This window comes from Zonotrichia leucophrys, chromosome 7 (assembly GCF_028769735.1).
Source record: "Zonotrichia leucophrys gambelii isolate GWCS_2022_RI chromosome 7, RI_Zleu_2.0, whole genome shotgun sequence".
Classification (NCBI taxonomy): domain Eukaryota; kingdom Metazoa; phylum Chordata; class Aves; order Passeriformes; family Passerellidae; genus Zonotrichia; species Zonotrichia leucophrys.
Window position 1 is genome coordinate 22924200 of NC_088177.1, and position 19730 is coordinate 22943929.

The 19730-nt window shown below is 40.2% G+C and overlaps 1 protein-coding gene across 1 annotated transcript in view; it reads left to right on the forward strand.

Annotated features, from left to right (window-relative positions):
• The window catches only part of TTN (titin), a 235050-nt gene that overhangs the window by 207405 nt on the left and 7915 nt on the right, over positions 1-19730 (forward strand). The window contains 31 exon segments of the mRNA XM_064718447.1: positions 305-601; positions 701-1288; positions 1385-1687; positions 1814-2110; positions 2564-2851; positions 2937-3236; positions 3335-3637; positions 3799-4104; positions 4218-5984; positions 6080-6376; positions 6953-7240; positions 7334-7633; positions 7736-9802; positions 9893-10195; positions 10278-10583; positions 10672-10962; positions 11079-11378; positions 11477-11782; positions 12031-12336; positions 12435-12716; positions 12935-13528; positions 13630-13917; positions 14043-14342; positions 14793-15095; positions 15372-15674; positions 15791-16375; positions 16512-16817; positions 16909-17208; positions 17449-18024; positions 18117-18422; positions 19084-19677. Of these exon segments, the coding sequence (XP_064574517.1) occupies positions 305-601; positions 701-1288; positions 1385-1687; positions 1814-2110; positions 2564-2851; positions 2937-3236; positions 3335-3637; positions 3799-4104; positions 4218-5984; positions 6080-6376; positions 6953-7240; positions 7334-7633; positions 7736-9802; positions 9893-10195; positions 10278-10583; positions 10672-10962; positions 11079-11378; positions 11477-11782; positions 12031-12336; positions 12435-12716; positions 12935-13528; positions 13630-13917; positions 14043-14342; positions 14793-15095; positions 15372-15674; positions 15791-16375; positions 16512-16817; positions 16909-17208; positions 17449-18024; positions 18117-18422; positions 19084-19677 (13950 nt within the window).

The window sequence follows — 19730 nt, forward strand, 5'->3', positions numbered from 1 at the left end:
AAATTTGTTGATACTTAAAAAATATGTGTTTTAAAGTGTTTGCTTCAAAATAATGTCAAAAGCTTTAAATCTACATACAGTAAAAGCGATCATTTTTGTAGGCATGTCTGTGGTTTTGCAAATAAAAAAGAGCTAACTAATAGCTTGAATTTTAAATTTTGCTTGGATTTTACTTAAAATATTTCTAATATACAAATTGGTTTAAAACCACATTTTCTTGATGGAGATTGTGTTCCTTTGTAATTGCTAATATAAAAAGTCAGTATCTTCTATATTGTTTAACCTGTTGCACTTTTTTTCTCAGAAAAACCCAGCCCACCAGAAAAGCTAGGAGTCACAAACGTCACAAAGGACAGTGTTTCTCTTTCATGGCTAAAACCAGAACATGATGGTGGAAGCAGGATTGTTAGCTACCTCCTTGAAGCTCTTGAGAAAGGACAGCAAAAATGGGTTAAGTGTGCAGTTGTAAAGACAACTCATCATGTTGTCCATGGTCTTAAGGAAAACGTTGACTATTTCTTCAGGGTGTCTGCAGAAAACCAAGCTGGTTTAAGTGATCCTAAGGAACTGCTGCTCCCCGTTACAGTTAAAGAACAATTAGGTATGCTTCCTGGCATGAGACAAAAGTCACATTCAATTGCATTCATATTTTAAAAGACGGAACATCCTTTTAATGGTTTGGAAATGTTTTCTTTTTCAGAATCTCCTGAGATTGACATGAAGGGCTTCCCTCATAACACTGTATATGTTCGAGCAGGATCAAATCTCAAAGTTGAAATCCCAGTTTCTGGAAAACCAGTGCCAAAGGTGACGCTGTCCAGAGATGGTGTTGCACTGAAACCTACCATGAGATTTCACACAGAAACCACTGCAGAAAGTCTCATCATTAACCTTAAAGAAAGTGTGGCTGCTGATGCTGGCAGATATGACATTACTGCTGCAAACTCAAGTGGCACTACAAAATCGTTTGTTAATATTGTTGTGCTGGATAGACCCGGTCCTCCTGTTGGTCCTGTTGTCCTTAGCGATGTCACTGAAGAGAGTGTAACACTCAGATGGCAACCACCAGCTTATGATGGTGGAAGTCAGGTTACCAACTATATCGTACTGAAAAGAGAAACAAGTACTGCTGCTTGGTCTGAAGTGTCTGCCACTGTAGCTAGAACCGTTATCAAAGTTATGAGGCTCACAACAGGAGAAGAGTACCAATTCCGCATCAAAGCTGAGAACCGCTTTGGCATCAGCGATCACATAGACTCCCAGTGTGTGGTTGTCAAGCTTCCTTACAGTGAGTAACATGCTTCTCATGGTATACATTGATGTTTTAGTGCTCTCATGTTGAAAATACAGTTTTGTTAACAATCAATTCTTTTGTTATCATCAGCTACACCGGGCCCTCCTTCTACACCATGGGTCACTAATGTTACCCGAGAGAGTATTACTGTTGGATGGCATGAACCAGTCACTAATGGTGGCAGTGCTATCACTGGATATCACCTGGAAATGAAAGACAGAAATAGCATTTTATGGCAGAAGGCTAACAAGACCCTTATTCGTACCACTCATTTCAAAGTCACCACAATCAGCGCTGGCCTTATCTATGAATTTAGAGTTTATGCAGAAAATGCAGCTGGCATTGGAAAAGCAAGTCGTCCTTCTGATCCAGTCCTTGCAATTGATGCTTGTGGTATGTACTCTCTATGAAATAATGAAACCCAGCAGTTTTGTTCCCCTGTCATAATCTGTTCTGTACAATAAGACACTATTCAAAATAGCTGTTAATTATTGACAATATTCTTGTCTCCTTCTGCAGAACCACCAAGAAATGTTCGTGCCTCAGATATTTCCAAGACCTCTATCACTCTCTCCTGGCAGAAGCCAGCATTTGATGGTGGTAGCAAAATCACTGGGTACATCGTAGAAAAACGTGATCTTCCAGATGGCAGATGGACAAAAGCTAGCTTCACCAATGTTATTGAGACTCAGTTCACAGTATCTGGCCTGACACAGAATTCCAAGTATGAATTCCGGGTCTTTGCAAAGAATGCTGTCGGTTCCATCAGTAATCCCTCAGATGTTGTGGGTCCTATCACATGTGTTGATACATACGGTAAGTGTTTAGCAATGACATAATGTATCATTTTGGTGTACTAGGACAATGGCTGTGCTGTTTTGTAGATTCATGGTCTTTTAAATATATGGAAGGCTAGTTTAGAGTAATTAATTCAAGAAGCATGACTGTGAGCATTTGAGCATGATTGTAAGGAGCATCTCTGGCTGTGTCTCCATTTTTTAAGTCTTTTGGTGTCTTTATTCTCTGAACAAAAGAAGTCTGCCCATAGTTCAAGTGGTTATATTTATACATGTAATTGTCTTTTCTTCATAGGATAAGTTCTAACTTATTCTAGGTTTATGATTAAAGTTATGTATGTGCTCTTACTTTGATCTGTATTTTTAAAATACCTTTAACTATTAGATTAAATAAGGCAGTATTATTTGGGGAATTTATTAAATACAGGGCTACAACAAACATGTTTTTAACTTATTCTTATTTTTTCTTAAGGTGCACCTGAAATCGATGTGCCACCAGAATATACAGAAGTGGTGAAATACAAAGCAGGAACTTCAGTTAAGCTAAAACTAGGCATCTCAGGCAAGCCTATACCCACAATTGAATGGTTCAAAAATGGCAATGAGGTACTAACCAGCGCACTAGTGTCTTTTGAAAGCACAACAGAATTTGCTTCTATACTCATCAAGGATGCAAATCGACTCGACAGTGGCACCTATGAATTGAAATTGAAGAATGCCATGGGTTCAGCATCAGCCCATATTAGAGTACAGATACTTGGTAAGTCTTGAGATGCACGTGCATTTTACTATTAAACAATAATTCAGCAGTGAATACTTAACATCATCTTTCTTCTGCTTCACAGACAAGCCAGGACCCCCAGGTGGACCGATACAGTTTAAGACAGTCACTGCTGAAAAGATTACAATAATGTGGGACCCACCAGCAGATGATGGCGGTGCACCTATAACACACTATGTTGTTGAAAAGCGGGAAACAAGTCGGGTTGTATGGTCTTTAATTTCTGAAAAACTGGAGGGTTGTATCATAACTACAACAAAACTCATCAAAGGAAATGAGTATGTGTTCCGTGTCCGTGGTGTGAACAAGTTTGGAATTGGTGATCCCCTGGAATCTGAGCCCGTTATAGCCAAAAATTCATTTGGTGAGAAATAAATTCTATAAAATAACTTATGCAACTGAATTGTTTTGTGTACTGTTTGTAAGTAGCTCTGATTTACTGACATATGATTTTTTATTCAGTTACACCTGGACCACCTAGTACACCAGAAGTCACGAAGATAACCAAGAATTCCATGACTGTTGTCTGGAGTAGGCCCACTGTTGATGGAGGCAGTGAAATATCAGGATATTTTCTGGAGAAACGTGACAAGAAGAGTCTGAGTTGGTTCAAGGTCTCTAAAGAAACCATTCGGGACACCAGGCAGAAAGTAACAGGTCTGACTGAAAACAGTGAATATCATTTCCGAGTTTGTGCCGTCAATGCAGCTGGACCAGGTCCCTTCTCTGAGGCTTCTGACTTCTACAAAGCTGCAGATCCTGTTGGTAAGATTCAATGTGCATTTCTTCCAATAGGTTAGAAAGCAACGGAAAATTAGTGGTTAGGCTGGGATTATAGCAACGTAATTGAGGGCAGATTTTTCTTCCTCTTACAATTAATGGGATTCTGATTGTTGTTTTTTTTCCCCATAAACTATCATTTACAGATAAGCCAGGCACACCAACAAAGCTGAAAGTTGTGGACACAACCAAGACATCTGTTACCCTTGGCTGGATTAAACCTGCCTATGATGGAGGAAGTCCAATTACCCACTATGTGGTGGAGAAGAGGGAAGGTGAAGAGCAAGAATGGACTGTAGTCAGTAGCAAGGGAGAAGTGAGAACAACTGAATATGTTGTATCCCACCTTCAGCCAAGTGTTAATTACTATTTCCGTGTATCTGCTATGAATTGTGCTGGACAAGGAGAGCCTATTGAAATGACGGAACCCGTTCAAGCTAAAGATATTCTTGGTACTGTATTTCTTTGTGATTTATCATTTTCCTGTGTGTTTGGGGTTTTTTTTAAACCATTTCTTATTTTACATTCCAAGTATGCATTATTAATTTTTTATTTATTTCCACAGTGGCACCAGAGATTGATCTGGATGTTGCTCTTCGGACATCTATTGTTGCTAAAGCAGGTGAAGACGTGGAAATAACAATTCCATTCAAGGGAAGACCTCCGCCAACAGTCACATGGAGAAAGGGGGACAAGAATCTTGGGACTGATGAAAGATATATCATCCAAAACACAGAATCATCTACACTACTTGTTATTCCTCAAGTTACACGAAATGATACAGGAAAATATGTTCTTACAATTGAAAATGGAGTTGGAGAAGCAAAATCATCATTTGTGAATGTAAAAGTACTTGACACGCCTTCTGCATGCCAGAAGCTGCAGCTCAAGCATGTTTCTCGTGGCACAGTTACACTGGTCTGGGAGCCACCTCTCATCAATGGTGGTTCTGAAATAACAAATTATGTTGTTGAAAGAAGAGATGCTACAAAGAGGGCCTGGTCAACTGTTACAACAAAATGTTCTCATACCACCTTTAAACTGACTAACCTGTCAGAAAAGACTGCCTTCTTTTTCCGTGTTCTTGCTGAAAATGAAATTGGTCTAGGTGAACCCTGTGAGACAACTGAACCAGTGAAAGCTGCCGATGTACCTGGACCTGTAAAAGACCTAGCCATGAAAGACTCTACAAAGAATTCTGTTAAATTGCAGTGGAGCAAACCTGACTATGATGGTGGTAGCATTATATCGGACTATGTTATTGAAAAGAAACTTCAGGAAGAGAAAGAATGGACATATGCAGGCACAAGCAAGAGCTGTGAATTTGTAGCTGACAAACTTAAAGAGCTTTCTGTCATGGAATTCAGAGTCTTTGCTAAAAACGAAAAAGGCATGAGTGACTCTGTTACTGTTGGACCCATTACTGTGAAAGAACTTATTATAACACCTGAGGCTGACCTTTCTGATATTCCTGGAGGTCAGATTGCAGTAAGAATTGGACATAATCTGCATGTTGAATTGCCCTATAAAGGTAAACCTAATCCATCAATGAGCTGGCTCAAGGACAACCTCCCTCTTAAAGAAACAGAACATCTTCGTTTCAAGAAAACTGAAAACAAGATAAGTTTAAGTATCAAGAATGTGAAAAAGGAGCATGGTGGCAAATATACTTTAATTCTTGATAATGTAGTCTGCAGAAAGTCATTCACAATCACTGTAATCACTCTTGGTCCTCCATCTAAGCCAAAAGCACCTTTAAGAATAGATGAAATCAAAGCAGATAGTGTAGTTTTGTCATGGGAGGCTCCTGATGATGACGGGGGAGGAGAAATTACTGGCTACAGTATTGAGAAGAGAGAAACATCGCAAATGAACTGGAAGCTGGTGTGTTCAAGTGCTGCCAGAACAACCTTCAAAGTACCAAACCTTGTTAAAGATACTGAATATCAGTTTAGAGTTCGTGCAGAAAACAGATACGGAGTGAGCCCACCTCTTGTCTCAGCGGATGTTGTGGCAAAGCACCAGTTTAAACCACCAGGTGCCCCAGGCAAGCCTGTTGTATACAACGTAACTGCTGATGGAATGAGCATTTCTTGGGATGCTCCCGTTTATGATGGCGGTTCGGAGATTATGGGATACCATGTTGAAAAGAAGGAAAGAAACAGTATTTTGTGGCAGAAGGTTAATGTTGCATTAATATCTAACAGAGAATACAGGATTACTGGACTGCTTGAGGGCCTGGATTACCAGTTCCAAGTATATGCTGAAAACGCTGCTGGTCTAAGCCGAGCTAGTGAGCCAAGCAAATATACTTTGGCAGTCTCTCCAGTGGGTAAGTGAATAACTAATCACTCATCCAAGAAAATTCTGTTCTTGTCGATTATTGTGAGCAGTAATAAAAATAAATCTTCATTATTTTCCTTTCAGACCCACCTGGTACTCCTGATTACATTGATGTCACTAGGGAAACCATCACCCTGAAATGGAACCCCCCTCTGCGTGACGGAGGCAGTAAGATTGTGGCTTACAGCATTGAGAAGCGGCAAGGAAGTGCAGACCGTTGGCTCAGGTGTAACTTTACTGATGTCAGTGAGTGCCAGTACACAGTCACGGGGCTCAGTCCAGGTGACCGATATGAATTCAGAGTGCTCGCAAGAAATGCTGTTGGTACCATCAGCCCACCTTCACAGTCTTCAGGCTATATCATGACCAGAGATGAAAATGGTAAGAATTATTTTTAATATGCTTGGGTATGGAAGCCAGATAGCTTCTGGCTGTACTGATGGGAAGTGGGAAGTCAAGGGGAAAAGAACTTGTGACTGAGGTCCTCACAGTCAATTCAGAACATTTATGTTCATACTCCAAGGTGGGAGGGTCTAAATTAAAGATCCAAATCTGGCAGACATACATAATAATCAATTGCTGAAAAGCATAGCACTCTACATTGCTCTTGGATAAGCAGCAGCAGCAAAATTGGAAAGAAGGCACGGACTGTAATATTCCTATGCACAGAATAATTTCAAAATTAAAATGTCCCTCAAGTCGCTTGGCATACTATTAACATCACATATTAACCGTACCTTTCACCTTCATATATGTGCAAATATATATATATGATGCACTTATGGATAGTTACAGGAAAAATAAATTTATCATTCATATAATAACTACTGTTTGGAGAATGACATTCTGTAAGGCAAATAATTTTATATTTCACAGACTTTTATAATTAGTACATTTAGGAGAGTACCAGAAAAGTATTTCGCTATATGGAAATTGATTTATATTTTCCTTTTTTAGTTGCTCCAACAATTGAATTTGGTGCTGAACACTTCGAAGGCCTCACTGTTAAAGCTGGAGAGAGCATTAGACTTAAAGCTCTAATCAGAGGACGTCCAGTACCTAAAGTGACATGGTTTAAGGATGGTAAAGAGATTGATAAAATGATGGGTATAGAAATAACTACAGCTATTGGACATAGTACAATCTTCATTAGAGATGCTGTCCGGGAGCATCGTGGAGTGTACACAGTAGAAGCCAAAAATGCATCAGGCACTAAACGAGAAGATATTACCATCAGAGTACAAGGTACTGCACCAAGCACTTTCAGCATGCTTTTTTAAAAATAGTATTTTATTATAAGTGTCAGCAAATTATAACTCTGAACCTTTGATATTGCAGACACACCAGGAAAAGTTGGTGGACCAATACGATTCACAAACATCACTGGAGAAAAAGTCACATTATGGTGGGAGCCTCCAGCTAATGATGGCTGTGCTTCTATTTCTCACTACATAATTGAAAAACGTGAAACCAGCAGGATTGCTTGGGCATTAGTTGAAGATAAATGTGAAGCTTGCAGCTATACAGCACTTAAATTAATTAAGGGCAATGAGTATCAGTTCCGTGTCTCTGCAGTGAACAAATTTGGAGTTGGCAGACCATTGGAGTCTGATCCAGTTATCGCACAAATACCTTACAGTAAGTTTCCACCTCCTTCTTCACAAATACCCATGGAGTTTCCACCTCCTTCTTCACAAATACCCATCTTGTCCTTCTAATGACATTTTTCTTTGTTTTTAGCTCTCCCTGATGCACCAGGAACTCCAGAGCCTACCCATGTAACAGGAGACAGTATCACACTCACATGGGCAAGACCAGAGTCAGATGGTGGAAGCGAGATAAATGAGTACATTCTTGAAAGGAGAGAAAAGAAGAGCATGCGCTGGGTTAAAGTATCCAGCAAGAGGCCCATTACTGAGAACAGATACAGAGTAACTGGCCTTATTGAAGGCAATGAGTATGAGTTCCATGTCATGGCTGAAAACGCTGCAGGGGTTGGACCTCCAAGCGATGTTTCGAAGCTGATTAAATGCAGAGAACCAGTCAGCCCGCCAAGTGCTCCTAATGTTGTCAAGGTGACAGACACATCAAAAACTAGTGTAAGCTTAGAGTGGACAAAGCCAGTTTTTGATGGAGGCATGGAAATAATTGGGTACATCATTGAGATGTGCAAGGCTGATCTTGAAGCATGGCAGAAAGTCAATGCAGAGACTGTTATTGCTACTAAATATACTGTTGTTGATTTGGAGGCAGGAGAACACTATAAATTCAGAGTTAGTGCTGTCAATGGTGCTGGCAGAGGAGAAAGTTGTGAAGTTCCTGCTTCAGTCCAAACTGTGGACAGGCTTTCTGCGCCTGAACTTGACATTGATGCAAACTTCAAGCAGACTCATATTGTAAGAGCAGGTGCAAGCATTCGTCTGTTTATTGCCTTCTCTGGAAGGCCGGTTCCTACTGCGGTGTGGTCCAAAGCAGATGCTAATCTTAGTTTGCGTGCTGACATTCAAACAACTGATTCATTCAGCACATTGACTGTAGAGGAATGCAATAGAAATGATGCTGGCAAGTATGTCTTTACTGTGGAAAACAACAGTGGAAGCAAGTCTATTACATTTACTGTCAAGGTTTTGGACACACCTGGTCCACCAGGTCCTATTACCTTTAAAGATGTGACTCGAACATCTATTACTTTAATGTGGGATGCTCCTGTTCTGGACGGAGGTTCTCGTATCCACCACTATGTTGTGGAAAAACGTGAAGCAAGTCGTCGTAGCTGGCAAGTAGTGAGTTCAAAATGCACTCGACAAATCTTTAAGGTCACAGATCTAGCAGAAGGTATGCCATATTACTACCGAGTATCAGCAGAAAATGAATATGGTGTAGGTGAACCCTGTGAATTAACAGAACCAGTTGTGGCCACAGAAGAACCTGCTCCACCTAAGAGATTAGATATTGTTGATACAACCAAATCTTCTGTAGTTTTAGCTTGGCTTAAACCTGATCATGATGGTGGTAGCCGTATTACTGGATACCTTCTTGAAATGAGACAAAAAGGATCTGACTCCTGGACTGGAGCTGGACAAACCAAGCAACTTACTTTCACCGTTGAAGGCCTTGTGGAGAACACAGAATATGAGTTCCGGGTGAAGGCAAAGAATGATGCTGGCTACAGTGAGCCAAGAGAAGCTTTCTCTTCTGTTATTGTTAAGGAGCCACAGATTGAACCAACAGCAGATCTCAGCGACATAAGCAGACAGCTTATAACATGCAAGGCTGGAAGCACCTTTACTATTGATATACCAATCAGTGGGCGCCCAGCTCCTAAAGTGACTTGGAAACTTGAGGAGATGAGGCTGAAGGAAACTGAAAGAGTGACCATCAAGACAACAAAAGACCGAACCACGCTGACTGTAAAAGACAGTATGAGAGGTGACTCTGGTAAATACTATCTTACACTTGAGAACACTGCTGGTGTGAAAACGTTTACTGTCACAGTGGTAGTCATAGGAAGGCCAGGTCCTGTCACTGGCCCAATTGAAATATCGTCTGTATCTGCTGAGTCCTGTGTGTTGACTTGGAAAGAACCTGAAGACGATGGTGGCAGTGACATTACAAACTACATTGTAGAAAAACGTGAATCTGGCACAACAGCATGGCAGCTGGTGAATTCCAGTGTGAAACGCACACAGATCAAAGTCAGTCATCTCACAAAATATCAAGAGTACAGTTTCCGAGTGAGCTCAGAAAATAGATTTGGTGTCAGCAAGCCAGTTGAATCAAAAACAGTAGTTGCTGAGCATCCATTTGGTAAGTGAAACACTTCTAAATTTGTTCTTTTCTTCTGACTGAGGTATTTATAGTTACTAACATTTTCCTCCCCACCTTTTTCATGTCTAGTCCCACCAAGCCCACCCTCAAGGCCAGAAGTCTATTCTGTGTCTGCAAGTGCCATGGCCATTCGCTGGGAGGAACCCTATCATGATGGTGGCAGCAAAGTCATTGGATATTGGGTGGAAAAGAAGGAGCGCAACACCATCCTTTGGGTGAAGGAGAACAAAGTACCATGCTGTGACTGCAACTATAAAGTCACAGGGTTGGTGGAAGGCCTAGAATATCAATTCAGAACCTATGCTCTAAATGCTGCAGGTGTTAGCAAAGCTAGTGAAGCTTCCAGACCTGTAGTGGCTCAAAATCCAGTTGGTAAGTATTACTTTTAGAGGTATGTTGTTACTTAAGCTAAAATAGGATTGCATTTCTCATTTTTTCTGCTTTATTCCTCCAGATCCACCAGGAAGACCAGAAGTAACAGATGTCACCAGATCTACAGTGTCGCTGAGCTGGTCACCTCCCCTTTATGATGGTGGAAGCAAAATAATCGGATATATTGTTGAGCGCAAACCATATAACGAATCTGGTGATGGACGTTGGCTGAAATGCAATTATACCATTGTCTCAGAAAACTTTTTTACTGTGACAGCTCTTAGTGAAGATGAAGCCTATGAATTCCGTGTACTAGCAAAGAATGCTGCTGGTGTGATTAGCAAAGGATCTGAATCAACTGGTGCTGTCATTTGCAAAGATGAATACAGTAAGGAATATTTACTTGGAACATTTAGAAACATGATGTTCTATTTTTAGTACTGTCATGTAATTTTTTTCCAAATCTCTTTTTCCAGCACCACCAAAGGCTGAACTTGATGCCAGACTGCAGGGAGAAGTTCTGAGCATTAGGGCTGGATCAGATCTTGTTCTTGATGCAGCCGTTGGTGGAAAACCAGAACCAAAAGTCTTCTGGTCCAAAGGTGACAGGGAACTGGAGCTATGTGAGAAGATATCTCTGCAATATACCAGCAAACGAGCTATTGCAATTATCAAGTTCTGTGACAGAAGTGATAGTGGAAAATATACCCTGACAGTTAAAAATGCCAGTGGGATGAAACAAATTTCTGTTGTTGTCAAAGTGCTTGGTATGTATCCCGTGATTAGTATTAATACTTAGTACACTGAAAAAAATCAGCATTCTTTTAAATGAGAAGCTTTTCCTTAGCCACTAATGACAGTATTTATTTTGATTCCTACACAGATTCACCAGGTCCATGTGCAGGCAAAATCACAGTTAGCAGAGTAACAGAAGAGAAATGTACTCTGGCATGGAACATTCCTGAGGAAGATGGAGGTGCAGAAATCACTCACTACATCATAGAAAGGCGTGAAACCAGCAGACTTCACTGGGTTATTGTTGAGGCTGAATGCCAGACTTTATCAACTGTGGTAACAAAACTTATTAAGAATAATGAATACATTTTCCGTGTGAGAGCTGTCAACAAATATGGACCAGGTGTTCCACTTGAATCAGAAACTGTGATTGCCAGGAATGCTTTCAGTGAGTGTTACTACCTTCCATTCTGCATCAGAATAATTCTCATGGATAAACAATGTGTTGAACAATCTTTTTTTTTTTTTCTCACCTTTATAAAATAGCTATTCCAACACAGCCTGGTGCTCCTGAAGAAGTGACTGTTGGCAAGGAGCATATCATTATTCAGTGGTCGAAACCGGAATCAGATGGTGGCAGTGAGATTAAGGACTATCTTGTGGACAAACGAGAAAGGAAGAGTCTGCGCTGGACACGAGTGAATAGAGATTATACCATTTATGACACCAGACTGAAAGTCACTGGTCTCATGGAAGGGGGCCAGTACCAGTTCCGTGTCACTGCAGTGAATGCTGCTGGAAACAGTGAACCTAGTGAAGCTTCACAATACATGTTGTGTAAAGAACCATCATGTAAGTTTCTATATTTAAAACATATTTTAATATTTATTTTTAGTAATGGAGCATTAACTCACATTGACACTTTAACTAAGAAACCCATAACCACACATAAACTCACTGAACTAGATAGTATTGGAATAACTTAAAAACAGTTACAGTTCATATTAAATGCATTTCCTAGAATTAGCTGTCTGGAAATTGGTTTTGACTGTAAAATGTTTTATGTACCAATATAAAATGCATTTTCTTTTTTTTCAAAGACACTCCTGCATCACCTTCAGTTCCAAGAGTTGTGGATACTACAATGCACAGCATCAGTTTAGCATGGTCAAAGCCCACATATGATGGTGGTGCTGACCTCTTAGGCTACGTTCTTGAAATGAAAGAAGAAGGTAGTGAACAGTGGTATCGAGCACATACTGCCGCCACTCTGAGGAATGCTGAGTTCACCGTGACTGGTCTTAAAACAAACCAGAAATACCAATTCCGAGTTGCTGCAACAAACGTGAATGGTATGAGTGAATTTAGCGAATCATCAGCAGAAATAGAACCTGTGGAAAGAATAGGTAATTTGAAAACCTAATATATATTTTAAGGAAACTATATTTTCCTTTAGGACTTTTGTAAGATTAACTAATTCTATATTTCTTATACCCTTCATCAGAAACACCTGAACTTGAGATTGCTGATGATCTGAAGAAGACAGTTACAGTCAGAGCTGGTGGTTCCCTGCGCCTAATGGTCTCTGTATCAGGCAGACCTGCTCCTGTAATCACATGGAGCAAGCAGGGTGTTGACCTTGTGAGTCGAGGCATTATTGATACTACAGACAGCTACACTCTGCTTATTGTGGATAAAGTTAATCGGTATGATGCTGGAAAATACATCATTGAGGCTGAAAATCAATCAGGAAAAAAATCTGCAACTATTTCTGTGAAAGTGTATGGTAAGTACTGCTACAATTGTATATGAGCATTACAGTACTCTGCATGCTCATTGCTCAGAAATAAGTGTCATTCATTTCCAAATACATAATTTCTGGAGCTGTGGTAGTTTATAAATCAAATCCCAGCATTTTTGTTTTATGCAGAAGTAATCATTGACTGTAAAATGAAAGGATCCAAAAAGGGGGGGAAAAAAATCTTGTTTGTTTGTTTGTTTTAGACACACCTGGTCCACCACCAGCAGTGAGAGTTAAGGAAGTATCAAAAGATTCTGTGACACTTACTTGGGACATTCCAGTCATTGATGGTGGAGCCCCAGTCAACAATTACATAATTGAGAAACGTGAAGCTTCCATGAGAGCTTACAAGACAGTCACTACCAAATGCAGCAAGACATTTTACAGAGTTACTGGACTTCTGGAAGGAGCTTTGTATTATTTCAGAGTACTACCAGAAAATATTTACGGCATTGGTGAAGGCTGTGAAACATCTGATGCAGTACTGGTATCTGATGTCCCCATGGTACCACAAAAACTTGAAGTGATTGACACCACTAAATCAACTGTTACACTTGCCTGGGAGAAGCCACTGCATGATGGTGGCAGCAGATTGACTGGCTATGTCATCGAGGCCAGCAAGGCTGGAACAGAAAGGTGGTTGAAGGTGGTGACATTGAAGCCTACTGTCTTCGAGCATACCATTATCTCTCTCAATGAAGGTGAACAGTACTTGTTCAGGGTCAGAGCACAGAATCAGAAGGGCATGTCAGAACCACGTGAGATTGTCACAGCAGTGACAGTTCAAGACCGAAAAGGTAGGTATCTGCTGTTGAAAACAATAGGGTCAAGCTTACACCAAAAGAATGTGATAGGTACAAAACAGGTATTTAAAATATCAATTATTTGGTTTCCTTAGTTCTACCAACAATTGACTTCAGTGGAATACCTCAGAAGACAATCCATGTACCTGCTGGCAAGCCCATTGAATTAGCCATTCCAATTGAAGGACGACCACCTCCAACTGCATCTTGGTTCTTTGCTGGTTCTAAACTAAAAGAATCAGAACGCATCAAAATGGAGACTTCTGCCAAAATGGCCAAACTAACTGTGCGTGAGACCACCATACATGACACAGGGGAGTATACACTTGAATTGAAGAACACAACTGGAACAGTTACTGATGCAGTAAAGGTTATAATCCTTGGTAAGAGTTCATCAAAATAATTGTCCATAACCTTCCTCCATTCAAACTTTTACATGAGAAATATGATTGGTTTTTTGCACCTGTTTCGTAAGCTTCTCTTTTCTTTTTTTAATTTTCTTCCCTAGACAAGCCTGGACCTCCTATTGGACCTATCAGAATTGATGAAATTGATGCAAATTATGTGACCATCTCATGGGAGCCTCCTGAGCTGGATGGTGGAGCTGCCCTTAGTGGTTATGTGGTAGAACAGCGTGATGCTCATCGTCCTGGATGGCTGCCAGTTTCAGAGTCAGTAACTAGGACAACATTTAAGTTCACCAGACTTGTTGAAGGCGCAGAATATGTGTTCCGTGTAGCTGCTACGAACCGCTTTGGAATTGGATCTTACCTGCAGTCTGAAATTATAGAATGCAAGAGCAGAATCCGTAAGTCTTAATTTTTGTTCAATGTCTATCTTTAAAATTAAAAATATATATTTAAATTGGCTTATATATCCACAGATATAATAGAATTTTCTAGATGTTGCTACTTCCTTTTGCCAGATAAAATTGTACATTATAATGCACAGTAATCGTGTTATTTTCCAGAGGAAAATATTCCATCCATAAATCTATATGGGTATTATAGATGTACTGCACAGAATGTGGATGGTAAACTTGGATTTTCTGCTCAGGTCTACCATCAGTCTTGAAAAAGTTCTCTACCCCATTACAAAACAAGAAGTTTTACCTGATTTGTAAATTACTTCAGTACCTACTAATAAAAGAGTTTGATAAGACATTGATATTACATTGTTATTCACAATATGCCACATCATACTGGTATATAAAGTCGTCTGACACTTTCTTCACTAATTCCATGTCATGTTTTTACAGGTATTCCTGGTCCTCCTGGCACTCCAGAAGTGTTTGATATCTCTCGAGATGGCATGACATTGACTTGGTATCCTCCAGAAGATGACGGTGACTCACAGATTACTGGTTATATTGTGGAACGCAAAGAAGTTAGAGCAGATAGATGGATCCGTGCAAATAAAGTTCCAGTCACCATGACTCGTTACCGTTCTACTGGGTTGGTTGAAGGATTGGAATATGAGCACCGGGTCACAGCAATCAATGCCAGAGGCACTGGGAAACCCAGCCGTCCTTCCAAGTCTGCTGTTGCCAGAGATCCAATTGGTAAGTAATTTCCTACAAATATTAAACACATGATGGTAGAAGGGAATGGCATTATGGTAGAATTAATTCTAATTTGGAGAATTTTCTGGGTGTACTAACAAATGAGATTCAGACTGAAGAAAACGAAATTATTAGTGAAAATCTTTCATTCAAAGTTTTCCTTTTTAAATTCACTATAGACTTATTAGAGATTGTAAGTTGAAAGTTAGCATTTATTTCATTTTTTGAATATTCATAGAAACAAATCCCACATGCCTATCTGATCTTCTCTTCCAGCTCCTCCAGGTAAACCTCAGAATCCAAGAGTCACTGATACTACAAGAACATCTGTCTCCCTGGCTTGGAGTCCACCAGAAGATGAAGGTGGTTCTAAAGTTACTGGCTACTTAATTGAGATGCAGAAGGTTGATCAATTTGAATGGACCAAATGCAATACTACACCAACCAAGATTCGGGAATACACCTTGACACATCTTCCTCAAGGTGCAGAGTACAGATTCCGAGTGCTAGCCTGTAATGCTGGCGGGCCAGGAGAACCTGCTGAAGTGCCAGGAACAGTCAAAATTACAGAAATGCTTGGTAAGACATTTCAAGCCTTAGCTCTTGTTGAAAGCTGTCCTAAATTTTTTTTGCCGAAAGCAGGTATGATATCATCTGTAGAGGGACATAGCATGACATGTTATTTTTGTTTGCAGAATATCCTGACTATGAACTTGATGAAAAATACCAAGAAGGTCTCATGGTGAGACAAGGAGGAGTAATCAGGCTTACAATACCCATTAAGGGTAAGCCCATCCCAGTATGCAAATGGACAAAAGAAGGACAGGACATCAGCAAGAGGGCCATGATTGCGACTTCTGAGACTCATACAGAACTTGTGATCAAAGATGCAGAAAGGGAAGATTCGGGCACCTATGATTTGGTACTGGAAAACAAGTGCGGCAAAAAAGCCGTGTACATTAAAGTCAGAGTGATTGGCATTCCAAATCCACCAGAAGGACCACTTGAGTATGATGATATACAAGCTCGTTCTGTCAGAGTGAGCTGGAGACCTCCTACAGATGATGGTGGTGCAGATATCCTGGGTTATATTGTTGAGAGAAGAGAGGTACCGAAGACTGCCTGGTACACTGTTGACTCTAGAGTGAAAGGGACATCACTAGTGGTGAAAGGACTCAAAGAAAATGTGGAATATCACTTCCGTGTTTCTGCTGAAAACCATTTTGGTATTAGCAAATCTCTCAAATCTGAAGAACCAGCAGTACCAAAGACGCCTCTAAGTAAGTTTTCTTTTCAGCTCAAAAAAAAAGAGAAATTAATTACTACATTATGATCGAAAAATGTGACAATATATGCAGAAATATTAATGCTGTGTCACTGGTTTTTTTTTATTGTTATTATTACCATTATTAACAGATCCGCCAGAGCCTCCAAACAACCCACCTGAAGTCCTTGATGTTACAAAGAGTTCTGTCAACTTGTCCTGGTCCAGACCTAAAGATGATGGTGGTTCTCGTGTAACTGGCTACTATATTGAACGGAAAGAGACATCTACAGAAAAATGGGTCCGGCATAATAAGACACAGATTACCACTACAATGTACACAGTCACAGGACTTGTTCCAGATGCTGAATATCAATTCCGTGTCATTGCTCAAAATGACATTGGTGAAAGTGAAGCAAGTCCTGCTTCTGAACCAGTTGTATGCAAGGATCCATTTGGTAAGATAATGTTCGCATTAACAGATCTTTTGAAGAGCAGCTTAATGACATTTTGATAAAAACTGATTTTCTGTTTTATTTTAATTTTCAGACAAACCAAGCCAACCTGGAGAAATTGAGATCACTTCTATCTTTAAGGACAGCATTACATTAGAATGGGAACGACCTGAAAGTGATGGTGGCAAAGAGATCCTTGGCTATTGGGTTGAATATCGCCAGTCTGGAGAAAGCACCTGGAAAAAATGCAATAAGGAACGCATCAAGGACAGGCAGTTTACAGTAGGAGGTTTACTAGAGGCCACAGAATATGAGTTCCGTGTTTTTGCAGAAAATCAGACTGGCCTCAGCAGACCTCGAAGGACTGCCATGGCAGTGAAAACTAAGTTAACATGTAAGCAAAAATACACTGTCACATTTACTGTTGTAATATTGTTGTAATATTGGTACATCATAAACCATGATGCTGCATTTAAGATGATTCCTATTTTGTTTGATGTGATATTTGCTAACATGACTGTCCCAAAGGACAGTCTCTCAAGAGGATCAAGTATAAATGAAAACTAATTTACAGTAATAGAGGCAAATGTCAATAGTAATCATCATTATTTTCTTCTTATTTTCTTTATCTCAGCTGGAGAAGCACCTGCCATTAAAAAAGAAATGCAGGATGTTACAACTAAACTGGGGGAGGCAGCTCAGCTGACATGCCAGATTGTTGGGAGACCTTTGCCTGATATTAAATGGTACCGCTTTGGCAAAGAGCTGGTACAAAGCAGAAAATACAAAATGTCGTCTGATGGACGCAATCATACGCTGACAGTAATGACAGATGAACAGGAGGATGAAGGTCTCTACACTTGTATGGCTACCAATGATGTCGGAGAAATTGAAACTAGTGGCAAGCTATTATTGCAGGCTCCTCCTCAGTTCCATCCTGGCTTCCCATTGAAAGAGAAATACTATGCAGGTGCAGGTGGCACCCTCCGCCTTCATGTTGTGTATATTGGCCGGCCAGTACCAGCAATAACTTGGTTCCATGGCAACAAGCCTTTGAGAGGATCAGAAACAATTACTATTGAGAATACAGAACAGTATACTCATCTTGCTATTAAAAATGTCCAGCACAAGACTCACGCTGGGAAGTACAAAGTACAACTTAGTAACACATTTGGAACAGTTGACACTGTACTTAATGTGGAAATACAAGGTAATTCATTTTCTTTTCAGTATTTTGTGGAATATTTTTTTCAAATATTGACTGGAAATACAAATAAAAATTTTGTGCTTTTTCTTGTACAGATAAACCAGATAAACCAGTAGGACCAATTGTTATAGAGTCCATACTGAAGAATTCTGTGGTGATAAGCTGGAAACCACCAGAGGATGATGGAGGTGTTATGATAACCAATTACATCATAGAGAAACGTGAAGCCAAGGAAGGAGCAGAATGGCAACTTGTGTCTTCAAGTATTTCAGGCACAACCTGTAGAATTGTTAACCTAACTGAAAATGCAGGCTATTATTTCCGTGTTTCTGCTCAGAATATGTACGGCATTAGTGAAGCACTGGAGGTCTCATCAATAGTTTTTATAAAGCCTCCATTTGGTAAGTAGAGCCTAAAATATGAATGCCTGTATGCTCCTGTGTTTTCATTTAAGCCCAGCCCCACACAGCTGTTTGATCACTGCCCCACCTCTTGGATCAGGGGAGAATTAGAAGGGTAAAAGCTGAAAAACTCTTGGGTTGAGATAACGACAATTTAATAGGAAAAGGGAAAGCTGCTTACACCAGCAATGCAAAACAAGGAATTAATTCCCTGTTTCCCATGCATTCAGCCATCTCCAGGACAGCAGGGCCCCCATCACATGTAACAGTGTTTTGGGAAGACAAATGCCATCACTTCAAATGTCCCACCCTTCCCCCCTTTTATTACTGAGCATGGTGTCATATGTCTGGAATACCCCTTTGGTCAGCTGGGCTCACCTGTCCTGGCTGTGTCTCCTCTCACCTTCCCAGGCACCCCCAACTTCTCACCAGCATGGAAGTGAGAAAAAGAAGAAATGGCCTTGTCTCTGTGTAAGCTCTGCTCAGCAATAACAAAAACATCTCTGTATTATGGACCTTGTGTTCAGCACAAATCCAAAACATAGCCCCATAGTAGCCACTGGGAAGAAAGTTAACTCTACCCCAGCCAAAACCAGCATACCCTGCAATTAATTAGTAAGGCAAGCTCACTTCAGTTTTTGAACTTTGTTATTCTTTACAGATAAACCAGGACAACCTGGCCAGCCAGTAGCAAGTGCTGTCACAAAGGATTCTTGCGTTGTCTCATGGAAACCACCTGCAAGTGATGGCGGTGCAAAGATTAGAACTTACTATCTTGAGAAGCGTGAGAAAAAACAAAACAAGTGGATTTCTGTAACAACAGATGAAATTCGTGAAACAGTCTACTCTGTGAAAGATCTTATTGAAGGTCTTGAATACGAGTTCCGTGTAAAATGTGAAAATCTTGGTGGTGAAAGTGAGTGGAGTGAGGTATCCGAACCAGTCATTCCAAAATCTGATGTACCAATTAAAGCTCCACATTTCAAGGAAGAACTAAGGAATCTGAATGTGAAATTTCAAGCTAATGCCACATTTGTCTGCAAAGTCACTGGTCATCCTAAGCCAATTGTCAAGTGGTACAGACAGGGCAAAGAAATCATGCCAGATGGGGAAAAGATCAAGATACAGGAATTCAAGGGAGGATATTACCAGCTGGTCATCACGAATGTAACAGATGATGACGCCACGGTATATCAAGTTAGAGCTACCAACCAAGGAGGATCTGTGTCTGGCACTGCCTCTCTGGATGTTGAAGGTGAATGAAGGGTCTTGATAATCAAGACAAATTCATTTTAATTTTGAATATTT